This window comes from Dermochelys coriacea, chromosome 3 (genome assembly GCF_009764565.3).
Source record: "Dermochelys coriacea isolate rDerCor1 chromosome 3, rDerCor1.pri.v4, whole genome shotgun sequence".
In the NCBI taxonomy this organism is placed as follows: Eukaryota; Metazoa; Chordata; order Testudines; family Dermochelyidae; genus Dermochelys; species Dermochelys coriacea.
In genome coordinates, this window is record NC_050070.1 from 1816315 (window position 1) to 1828630 (window position 12316).

Genomic DNA, 12316 nt, shown 5'->3' on the forward strand with positions numbered 1-12316 from the left:
GCAAGGGAAGCGGGCAGTGTGGGGGTGCATGCCCTCTGCCCCATTCTGAAGCATCTGGGTCCTAGGACCAACGGACACCAGCCTGCAGAGTGAGTTGCAGGCCCTGTTCCCCTCCCCATGTCCACTCCCATGTGCAGGAAAAGGTCAGGCTTGGGGAGACCAGACTCATAAACACTGTATAGCCCAGCCCAGCCCATGCCTGGGACACTGCACCCAGCAATTATTCACCTGCTGGGACGCAGGGGGAAGGGAAGGTGAAGGCTGTCAGGTCTGTAAATACACCAGCACCCTCCACACTGCAACACGCTGTGTGACACCCCTGCGCACACCCACACACACACCCAGAGCTCACTGGAACCCTTCTGAAAGCGTGCCCCAGCCTGCACTCCTTCCTGCCCTGCTGGTCCTTACACGTGGCCCCAGCCCCACCTGGAAGGAGAGCTGCTCAAATGGCTAATGGGATCAGAGAAGCCAGAGCTGGAAAAGGCCCCTCAGGCCTCATGCAACTGGGCCAGGATCGCCCAGTCTGTTCTCTAGGGCTCCATCCTGTCACCAGAGCTCCCAGCCCTTCCCCAGGAAACGGCCCCCAGCCGGGCCCATTTCCCTGCCCGGCATCTCTCCTGAGCCCAGGCTAAGATCAAATCCCCACTCCCACCCCGTTACGCCCCTGCACCCCTCTCGAAAAGCCCCACATTCCAGGCTACTGATCTCACTTGGGAGATGAGATTTTGTCAGACACCAGCAAACCCTTGGGCTCCAGGCACTGTCTGGAGACACATGCCCAGCCCTTCCTCACCCACAGCTGCCTCGTGCACATGCCTCCATCTCCCTGGAATCTGCCTCGTTCTTTTCCTCCCTTCACAAAAAGCCCATGACTTGTTTTCTCGCATTGTAAAAACCATCCTTGGCCCAGCCCCTCACCTCCAGGCTCACCGAGTGTGAGACAGCTACAGCTGCCTGCTTCAAGTCCTCTGCTCAAACTCCATCCCAGCCGCACTCCAATCTGGCTTCTGCCCCATGGCCTCCACTGACACCTCCCCAAAGATCTCTAATGACCTCTTCTGAGACCAACTTCACAGCCAGTGCTCCAACCCCAGCCCCTCCAGGCCATGGCTGGCTGCCTTTAACACGGCCGACCACACTCACTTCTCGGTACCCTGCAATGCCTGGGCTTCCGGGAGCCTGGCCTCCTCCCTCGGTGTCTCATCTGGGGGTGGTCTTGCTTCACTCTCCTCTTATGGGGTGGGTCCCCTCAGGGCTCCATTCTTGCCCCCTCCTCGTCTCCCTCTACACTGTCTCTGTGGGTGTGTCTCGCAGCATGCAGAAGGAAGCCTCCCAGCCCGGCTCAGGAGACTTGGGCCAGTGGGACTCACGCGACCGCTCTAAAAACAGGGCTCCAGAGTCTGAGCTCCAGCCTGAGCCGTAGCATAAGAGCTCTGTCTACACAGCTCTTTTGAGAGCACTAGCCCACGTCCTGCTAGCCCAAGCCTGACCCAGCCTGACAAGCTCACTTCCGTGGGCTGCGCAGACAAACCCTGGGTGAACTCACCCACAAACATGGCTTTGGCTTTAACACCTATCTTTAAGCTGATGACTCACAAATTCACAGCCCGCTCCAGCCTTGTCTCCCTCCCTCTGTCCTAAGATCTCAGCCTGTCTCTTGAACGTCCTCCCGCGGGTGTCCAGCTGCCACTGAAACTTAACACAGCCACAAAACGAAGCTCTTGATCTCTCCCAACACTCTCCCCTGCCTTCTCTGGCATGGTGAATGGCACAACCAGCCTTGCTGCCGCTCAAGCCTGAATCTTGGCTTCCTCTCTGACCCACGCACCTCAGCTGTGTTTGCATCTCCCCGCCCTCCCCCAGAACGAGCATCATGACAAGGGCAGTTTGATCGGTCAGGCACTCCACGGTCTCAGCCTGGCCCTGAACCACAGGGCTCCAGAGCCAGGTATGCGCGTGCAGCATGGGACAGGCAGGCCAGTGACCCAAGCTCCCAGGGTACACCCAGCTGGGCTGATGAAAGGCTCCCAGCGCCCATGAACTCCGAGTTCCCTCCAGCACCGTAGGCCAGAGGGGATCTCCATAGATTCATAGATATTAAGGTCAGAAGGGACCATTCTGATCATCTAGTCCGACCTCCTGCACAGCGCAGGCCACAGAATCTCACCCACCCACTCCTATGAAAAACCTCACCCATGTCTGAGCTATTGAAGTCCTTAAATCATGGTTCAAAGACTTCAGGGCCTCTCCAATCTGCCCTGGAGGAAAATTCCTTCCCGACCCCAAATATGGCAATCAGCTAAACCCTGAGCATATGGGCAAGATTCACCAGCCAGATCTCCATGCAGCCTGGCAGCCCTGCAGATCTGCCACTCTGCTCCCACAGCCGGCTGCCTTACCTGTTCCATCAGAGCAGGGTGGGCCGCGGGCGTGAGCCATGCAAACAGCCCCTGCACATGGGGCTCCAGGCCTGCAGGGATGAGCTGCACCCCTCTCCCCACAGCAACAGGGAAACCAAACTACTCCCGATTCCCCCTCTCCTGCTGGGAGCTTGCCAAGTGTGCAGCCAGCCCTGCTGCCCCTCCGGGGCCTAGAGGGCAGGACTGGGCGCTGTTGTCCCAACACGCACGGATAGTTACACCCTGCCGCAGCCCCAGTCAGTCACACTTTTGCACTGAGCCCAGCCACCCCCGCCCCACTCCTGACACCGGGCCCAGGAGCAGATCCAGCCACCCAGCTCCTCACAAAGCGCCCTCTGCTCCTGGCCTGGCCTGCTGAGTGAGCTGTTAATCCACGGTACTGCGTCAATGTGACACCTAATGCTGAGCCAACTGGGCCCCAGGGCGACACCCAGGCTGGTTCCTTGCATCCCCCGACCCAGCAGCCTGGGTGACAGGAGCCTCCCCCAGGAACCAGGGCTGGGACCAGGCACCGCCCCAAGTGGGTGGCACCAAGGGAGGCCCCTTTCTCCTCCTGAAAGTGACAGGCCAGGCCATGCAATGGGATCCCAGAGCTGTTCCTTCTGGGCACTGACGCTCGGCCCTCCCTGAGAGCTGCTGCCCGCCGGGTATCTCTACTGCACTGCTTGTCATGGTGCCTATGGGGAGGGGGCGGGCAAAGCCCCAAAGGTGGGCCCAGGCTGGCTGAGGCCTGATACTAGAACTGTCTAGCTTCACCTAGTGCACCCCTCTTGTCTTCGGGATCCCATTTCCCATCCCATCTCCACCCCCACCCAGGGCCAGGCTGGCCCATTCTGCACCCAGAGCTCCTGGCCTGAGGCACAGAGCCACGCAGAGGGCAGGGTAAACCTCTAGGTGCTGAGTGTGGGGCAGAGACACATGTCCCCCGGTGACCCCATGGTCACCTCCCAGGGCCCCAGGAAAGCTCTGTAGCAACAGGATAGACCCTCCTGCCAAAGCCAGCCAGTGAGTAGCCAGAACATGACAAGTCCCAGGCGCATCAGGCTTCCCCACATGGTGCTGCATGGCTGGGGCGGGTCTCTGCTGAACGGCATGCAGGAGGGCGGAGGAGGGAGGGCCTGTGGCTTCTTGTAGCACTTTTCATTAGTCATGTAAACCCAAAGCAAAGGAAGGCCCAGGGACATGGATTCCTACCAGCAGCTGGGCACCTGCATTATTCATAACCCATTAATACTGGGGAGGAGCCGGCCTGCGCTGGCAACCCTACCCAGCTGCCTCCACTGGGGAAAGTGTAAAAGTGTGTGTATGAGTCAGGCAGAGCCAGAGCTGGCACAGGGCACATGGGCGACAGGAACAGGGAGGTGAGAGACAGACCCTGGCCAGCTGCTCAATCACTCTCCCCAGCCCCTGCCAGCTGCACTGCCTGGTGTCTGCCTTCTGGAGCATCCTCACTGTTGGCTACCGAGCTGCGGGGCCTGGCCTGCTCTGCAGTTTGGCCCTGCATGCGCTAGCAGCCAGCCTATTTCCTCTAAGGCACCCTGGGACTGGCCTGCCCTGGCAGCATGGACAGGTGGCTCTCACTCAGCAGTGCTGTGCCACCCAGGGAAACATCTGACAACAGATTGCAATGATTGTTTAAACCACTCTGCACTGGGGAACCTGGGTGGGCAAGTGGTTCCGGGCGGGAGCTCTGCAGAGAGCACGAGCTGTGGTCCAGCCCTGGGCTGGGTGAACGGCGAGGGAGAGAGCCAGCCGCAGGCGCGTCGGGTACACAATCAAGGCCGACCCCTCCCCATAGCCACGCAGCCCAGGACAGAGACGGCAGGGGCTCCCAGCTGGGGAGAGAAGGGCAGGGATGGCAGCCCGGCTGATGGTGTGAAAGCCAACCCCAGCCTTGATCCCCCCCTCTGCCTCCTGCTCCTGGGGCTTGGGGGTAAGGAGCCCTGCACAGGCAGCGAGGAGCAGTGCAGCAGACTCATGTTTCATCCTGCCATCCTCCCAGGCCTGGGGGCCAGGACTCCCACCCTGCTCAGCAACAGTGCTCGGGTGCCATTTGCCAGGGGGTCCAGGAAGACCCCACACAGCAGAGAGCCTGCAAGGGGAGTGGTGGACAGAGGGGGAAGGGCAAGGAGTAAGAGTGAAAGGGCCCAACCTGGCTCAGTGGTTTCCGTGGCAAGGGAGAGTGAAAGTGTAAGCGTGCTCTGCAAACCCCAGCAGGGACGTGTGCTGAGGCAGCGCTGGCTGCAGGGGGCTGTGCTGGGGGGCGCTTTGGTTCTTTCAATAACAGCAGAGTCTCACCCAGCTGCAGGATCGGGGCCAGGCCACAGCCCTCCGGGATACTGGGCACACACACAAACCAGCAACAGATCCGATGGGGCAGCACTGGGGGCTCTTCTTTCCAGGCTGCCTTTGGGCCCCCACTCCCCACCACTGGGGCTGCCTTTGGACCCCACTCTCTTCCCCCAGGGTCACCCTGGGGCCCTTTGATAAACCTGGCCACAGAGATCCGCCTCCAGGACTGATTACTGCAATTCATTCACTCTAGGAACAAAGTCAGACCCTCAAAAACCTCCAGCTGGGACAAAATGCAGCACCATTCCACTTAGCAACACATGGACACATCACCCCATGCCCCGCTCTCTCCTTCAGCTTCCCACTTGAGCCAGGTCAAGGTCTCTGTCCTGATACTCAAAGCCCCAGGGAATGGCCCTGGCTCCCTGTGTCCAGGGCCTAACTTCCTCCAGAGCAAACAAACTATCCACCATTGGGGGAGACAGAACTTTCCCGGGAGCTGGGCCTGGCCTATGGAACTCACTCCCACAAGAGGGGAGAGACTCCGAGCTCCAGGCTGAATCAGAACTCAGGCCTTCTAGCTGCTGCTACTTTCCATGCTGCTACTGCAGGTGGGGAGGGCGGAGTCTGGGTTATTACTAAACTGGGACATGCTCAGCTACTCTGCTGATGGGGGCCACCCAGGCAGCCGACTAGCCAGCCCACCCCTGCTCAGTCACCCACACTGCTCCCTGCAGCAGAGCCCCCTAGCACAACGCCGGAGCACGGAGATCTGCACTCAAGGTGGGAGAGTGCTCCCCCGAGTCACACTGCTCCCTGCTGCACCTGGGCCTCCCTGGAGGTCCCCCAACTGCCCCTACACCAAGCCCCTGATTAGTCCCTCGGCAGAGTCCTCTCACATGACCACCCTGCACCTGCAGCACGATGACAGGCAAACAGGGCACCATTTCTGAAGCAGCCATTTGCTCGACTGCTGCACTAGCTCAGCCTCCCACCCCGGAGGCCCCATGCCGGCAGGGTGCCAGGGCTATGGCCATGAGCTCACCAGGCACATTACATGCTCCATTAGAAAGCATGAGGTATTGAACACTGAGCTCAGTTTCCTGTGCTCCAAACCCAGCATTCGGCTCCCTCTGTCTCTGCACCACCCTCCCGCAAGCGAGGCAGCAGGAACCAGCCTGAGCTCTCGGGCCCAACTCAGCCTGCCTCTGAGGAGGAACAAGAAACCAGGAGCACTGCAGAAGCCGAGGGCCCGGGACTCTCCCCGTGGGCAGAGGCAGGCCTGCTTGTAGCCCAGCCAAACATGGAGGGAGCAGCAGAGAGGAGGTGGCTTGGGGAGAATTCACTCAGCGGCAGGAACCTCACGTGGTGCCAGCCTTCTCAGGCACTGCACCACCCTGCCCAGGCGAGACCTTGGCCCTCCCACTCAGTGCCTGCTGTGCCAACCTGTCCTTGGCCCAGGCCCTGCAGGCAAGCCTGGGTTTGAAGCAAGAGGCTTGTCCCTAAGGCAGGGAGACAAGCCTGGAGTACCAGTCCCCGTAACCCGAATGTGACTTGCTCTCAGTCCAGCCCCTTTTGTGCTGCAGGGCTCAGCGGGGCATCAGGAACCCCTTCAGTCCAGCTGAAATGGGCCCAGGGGAGCCTCCCCCTTGCCAAAGCTCACTCAGCCCCTCATCTTTCTCTTACCAGGCAGCCTTGTCCTGGTGCCATAGCAATGCCACACAGACCCCCAACACCGCAGCTCCTGGCACCAGCTGGCCACTCGCTGCTCCCTTGGTCTTCACAGGTAAGTGAGAAGGGAAGTAGGGCCAGGGCTCTGGCAGCAATCAGTGGGGCCAGGCGCTGTGCCCAGCTGAAGCAGAACAGTGCCGATGCCAGCATCATGCCCTGTGGAAACTACACATCCCAGGACGCAATGCACACTGGCAAGGGGCCAGAGGGCACAGTGAGCCTGCCAGCACACGGCTTGGCTTTGCTTCTGCTCCATAGGCTGGAATAGCTGAGAGGGACCGGGGGGCTGCAGTGAGGATCGAGGGTTGCTCTCAAGAGCTCTCCGTATCCTTCCCTTTCACAGACACTGAAATTCTGCCACAACTAACTCACAAATCGCCTGGCACCAAGGCTGGAGAGATCTCTGGGGTCCCTCGCTGTATGCCAGGGAGGGCCCTCACTGCACTGGGTCCCCAGCAGCGGGCAGGAAGGTGTCACTTTGAACCCCCCCACCCACTCGGCCATGTGCTGACGGACACCCCGCAAGCCAACAGCACATCCCAGGCCACAAGGGGAGCTGCCTCTTACCATGGTGCAGGCCCCAACGCATCCCCGCCGGAGCCCGAACGGAGCCCCCGAGGACAGCTGCCGCCTGCCTGCGTCCCGGGAGCCTCCTCCCCACACTTGTTTCTCTGTCTCAGAGCCTGCAGCAGACGCTTCCTGCTGAGCGTTGGCCCTGACGCTGCCTCGCTCAGAGTCACTTCCTCCTGTCACAGGCCAGCCCCCCTCACCCCCAGCGACTCGCCTGCTCCGAGTGCCCCGGGGACCCAAGGCCTGGCCCCACAGGAGGAGTGTCAAGCTGCAGGGGGTCAGGCAGGATATGCCAGGATGCAGGGAAGAAAAAGGCAGGAACTGAAGACCTGGTGGGGAGGAGGCCCAAGCAGCTGGCCGGGCACTGGGGGAGAGGAGGTGCAGGGAAGGGCAGAGCTGGGCACAGTCAAGAGACACACACACCAGCCGGGGGTTAAGGAGTGGAGGGGAAGAACCAGGGTTTTGCAGAGGGGATGGTGAAGAGACAGCAACAGCCTGGAGCTGGGAGGGGAAAGCTAAGGAGCCCAGCCTGTGTGCAGCTGGAGCTGGTGGCTGAGGCACATTTGGGGCTTACTAGGGTCAGGAGGGCAAGCAAAGCCATCAGAGTTGTAGGGGTCACCAGGCCCGGACCCAAGGATGCCCATAGGAGGGGGAGGGGGAGCAGCAAGCGATATTTGGAACTGGAGGATGATGGCGGGCAGTCTAGCCCAGAGCCCTGAGTGCCTGAGGAGGCCAGGGGTCTGTCACAAAGCAGCACAAAGCCGACTGGGGCAGCCTTTGCGAGACTGAACAAGTCCCACCCTCTGTGACCGGAAGGGGACCCTGGGTGCCTAGCCCCCAGCCCGCACCACCGCACAGCAAGACTGCCTTAGGAACTGCAGGACACTGGTGATGCTGCCTGTTCCCGCTCCGTCTCTCTCTCGGCCTTGCCACTCCGGGATACCTGCACACGCACAGATCCTAGAGAAACCCCTGGCTGCCCTGAAATCCCCTAGGGAGAGCATCCGTCTGAACCAATGCTTTATTACTGTCCCAGCCACTGCACTGCTGGACCGGCCACAGCTGTGTTTGCTTTAGTGCTTGACCTGACCCGACCCTTGGTTCCAGGGCTTTCCTTTATTACACAGATATGAAGTGTAGGGAATGGAGTAACCAGCCACATTCCAGTGTGTTCATCGGCACGTGGACCTGGGAATGTTGCACGCACACATGCACTCTCTCGCTCTCAATTTCTGTACTCTATCAGGATGCCAACGTTTGCCTGAAAGCCCCAAGCCTAGTGGCAGATGCTGCTTCTTATAACTCATTGAACCCATTCGAATACAGGGGAGGTGTGGTCGGATCTTTAGGGGAGAACATAGGGTGTGGGCAGAGTTGAGCTCAGAGAGGAACCCTGGGAGCAGCCCAGCCTGGAGAGAAGCCAGGGCTAGGGCTTGGCTAGCTTCACTGCAAATTCCTTAATTGAATAAATCCAAACTCTAAGAAAGGGGAAAGTTTTGAGCTCTACAAATTGTGTGGACTGTTTGGAAGTCATACAAACTCCTCGTCACACTTCACAAACCTACCCCTACACAAACACTCTGAGTTGGCACAAATGTACATGCTGTAAGGGACGGTGGAATAGGTGGTCTAGCCTAGCAGTCACAGCTCGGCTGAAGTCTGTCCAGCAGGGACAGGAGCCACTGGGCAAGAGTGGGAGGAACCACAAGGTGAGGTCCCATAAACAAGAGTCAGGGTCAAAGGCAGGCCAGGGTCAGAGACCAGAGACAGTACCAGGTTAGAACCGAGAAGCAGGAATCAGGGTCAGAGTCAGGCTGAGTTAAGAGACTGGAGATCAGAGGCAGTACCGGGTTAGAATCGAGAGGCAGGAATTGGGGTCAGAGTCAGGCTGGGGTCAGAGATCGGAGACCAGAGGCAGTACCGGGTTAGAATCAAGAAGCAGGAATCGGGGTCAGAGTCAGGCCGGGGTCAGAGACTGGAGATAAGAGGCAGTACCGGGTTAGAATCGAGAGGCAGGAATCGGGGTCAGAGTCAGGCCGGGGTCAGAGACTGGAGATCAGAGGCAGTACCGGGTTAGAATCGAGAGGCACGAATTGGGGTCAGAGTCAGGCCGAGTCAGAGACTGGAGATGAGAGGCAGTACCGGGTTAGAATCGAGAGGCACGAATCGGGGTCAGAGTCAGGCCGGGGTCAGAGATCGGAGACCAGAGGCAGTACCGGGTTAGAATCGAGAGGCACGAATCGGGGTCAGAGTCAGGCCGGGGTCAGAGACTGGAGACCAGAGGCAGTACCGGGTTAGAATCGAGAGGCACGAATCGGGGTCAGAGTCAGGCCGGGGTCAGAGATCGGAGACCAGAGGCAGTACTGGGTTAGAATCGAGAGGCACGAATCGGGGTCAGAGTCAGGCCGGGGTCAGAGACTGGAGACCAGAGGCAGTACCGGGTTAGAATCGAGAGGCACGAATCGGGGTCAGAGTCAGAGATCGGAGACCAGAGGCAGTACCGGGTTAGAACCGAGAGGCAGGAATTGGGGTCAGAGTCAGGCCGGGGTCAGAGACTGGAGATCAGAGGTAGTACTGGGTTAGAATCGAGAGGCAGGAATCGGGGTCAGAGTCAGGCCGAGTCAGAGACTGGAGATCAGAGGCAGTACCGGGTTAGAATCGAGAGGCAGGAATCGGGGTCAGAGTCAGGCCGAGTCAGAGACTGGAGATCAGAGGCAGTACCGGGTTAGAATCGAGAGGCAGGAATCGGGGTCAGAGTCAGGCCGAGTCAGAGACTGGAGATCAGAGGCAGTACCAGGTTAGAATCGAGAGGCACGAATCGGGGTCAGAGTCAGGCCGGGGTCAGAGACTGGAGACCAGAGGCAGTACCGGGTTAGAATCGAGAGGCACGAATCGGGGTCAGAGTCAGAGATCGGAGACCAGAGGCAGTACCGGGTTAGAATCGAGAGGCACGAATCGGGGTCAGAGTCAGGCCGGGGTCAGAGATCGGAGACCAGAGGCAGTACCGGGTTAGAATCGAGAGGCACGAATCGGGGTCAGAGTCAGGCGGGGGTCAGAGACTGGAGACCAGAGGCAGTACCGGGTTAGAATCGAGAGGCACGAATCGGGGTCAGAGTCAGAGATCGGAGACCAGAGGCAGTACCGGGTTAGAACCGAGAGGCAGGAATCGGGGTCAGAGTCAGGCCGGGGTCAGAGACTGGAGATCAGAGGCAGTACCGGGTTAGAACCGAGAGGCAGGAATTGGGGTCAGAGTCAGGCCGGGGTCAGAGACTGGAGATCAGAGGCAGTACCGGGTTAGAATCGAGAGGCAGGAATCGGGGTCAGAGTCAGGCCGGGGTCAGAGATCGGAGACCAGAGGCAGTACCGGGTTAGAATCAAGAGGCAGGAATCGGGGTCAGAGACTGGAGATCAGAGGCAGTACCGGGTTAGAATCGAGAGGCACGAATCGGGGTCAGAGTCAGGCCGGGGTCAGAGATCGGAGACCAGAGGCAGTACTGGGTTAGAATCGAGAGGCACGAATCGGGGTCAGAGTCAGGCCGGGGTCAGAGATCGGAGACCAGAGGCAGTACTGGGTTAGAATCGAGAGGCACGAATCGGGGTCAGAGTCAGGCCGGGGTCAGAGACTGGAGATAAGAGGCAGTACCGGGTTAGAATCGAGAGGCAGGAATCGGGGTCAGAGTCAGGCCGGGGTCAGAGACTGGAGATCAGAGGTAGTACTGGGTTAGAATCGAGAGGCACGAATCGGGGTCAGAGTCAGGCCGAGTCAGAGACTGGAGATGAGAGGCAGTACCGGGTTAGAATCGAGAGGCACGAATCGGGGTCAGAGTCAGGCCGGGGTCAGAGATCGGAGACCAGAGGCAGTACCGGGTTAGAATCGAGAGGCACGAATCGGGGTCAGAGTCAGGCCGGGGTCAGAGACTGGAGACCAGAGGCAGTACCGGGTTAGAATCGAGAGGCACGAATCGGGGTCAGAGTCAGAGATCGGAGACCAGAGGCAGTACCGGGTTAGAATCGAGAGGCAGGAATCGGGGTCAGAGTCAGGCCGGGGTCAGAGACTGGAGATCAGAGGCAGTACCGGGTTAGAACCGAGAGGCAGGAATTGGGGTCAGAGTCAGGCCGGGGTCAGAGACTGGAGATCAGAGGCAGTACCGGGTTAGAATCGAGAGGCAGGAATCGGGGTCAGAGTCAGGCCGGGGTCAGAGATCGGAGACCAGAGGCAGTACCGGGTTAGAATCGAGAGGCAGGAATCGGGGTCAGAGTCAGGCCAGGGTCAGAGATCGGAGACCAGAGGCAGTACCGGGTTAGAATCAAGAGGCAGGAATCGGGGTCAGAGACTGGAGATCAGAGGCAGTACCGGGTTAGAATCGAGAGGCACGAATTGGGGTCAGAGTCAGGCCGAGTCAGAGACTGGAGATCAGAGGCAGTACCGGGTTAGAATCGAGAGGCACGAATCGGGGTCAGAGTCAGGCCGAGTCAGAGACTGGAGATCAGAGGCAGTACTGGGTTAGAATCGAGAGGCACGAATCGGGGTCAGAGTCAGGCCGAGTCAGAGACTGGAGATCAGAGGCAGTACCGGGTTAGAATCGAGAGGCAGGAATCGGGGTCAGAGTCAGGCCGGGGTCAGAGACTGGAGATCAGAGGCAGTACCGGGTTAGAATCGAGAGGCAGGAATCGGGGTCAGAGTCAGGCCGGGGTCAGAGATCGGAGACCAGAGGCAGTACCGGGTTAGAATCGAGAGGCACGAATCGGGGTCAGAGTCAGAGATCGGAGACCAGAGGCAGTACCGGGTTAGAACCGAGAGGCAGGAATCGGGGTCAGAGTCAGGCCGGGGTCAGAGACTGGAGATCAGAGGCAGTACCGGGTTAGAACCGAGAGGCAGGAATTGGGGTCAGAGTCAGGCCGGGGTCAGAGACTGGAGATCAGAGGCAGTACCGGGTTAGAATCGAGAGGCAGGAATCGGGGTCAGAGTCAGGCCGGGGTCAGAGATCGGAGACCAGAGGCAGTACCGGGTTAGAATCAAGAGGCAGGAATCGGGGTCAGAGACTGGAGATCAGAGGCAGTACCGGGTTAGAATCGAGAGGCACGAATCGGGGTCAGAGTCAGGCCGGGGTCAGAGATCGGAGACCAGAGGCAGTACTGGGTTAGAATCGAGAGGCACGAATCGGGGTCAGAGTCAGGCCGGGGTCAGAGATCGGAGACCAGAGGCAGTACTGGGTTAGAATCGAGAGGCACGAATCGGGGTCAGAGTCAGGCCGGGGTCAGAGACTGGAGATAAGAGGCAGTACCGGGTTAGAATCGAG

The 12316-nt window shown here is 59.5% G+C and overlaps 1 protein-coding gene across 17 annotated transcripts in view; it reads right to left on the reverse strand.

Annotated features, from left to right (window-relative positions):
• The window catches only part of DNMT3A (DNA methyltransferase 3 alpha), a 242092-nt gene that overhangs the window by 130169 nt on the left and 99607 nt on the right, over nt 1–12316 (reverse strand). For 7 of the 17 annotated variants that reach the window (XM_043509972.1, XM_043509971.1, XM_043509970.1 and 4 more), the window contains exon 1: nt 7014–7157. The exons of 4 other annotated variants lie outside the window; for them this stretch is intronic. In XM_043509972.1, coding sequence (XP_043365907.1) covers nt 7014–7016 — 3 coding nt within the window. In that variant the 5' untranslated portion in view covers nt 7017–7157. Of the gene's footprint in view, nt 1–6401; nt 6541–7013; nt 7188–12316 lie in introns of those variants that run through there. 6 more of the 17 variants (XM_043509966.1, XM_043509963.1, XM_043509961.1 and 3 more) reach the window with 3 other exon arrangements.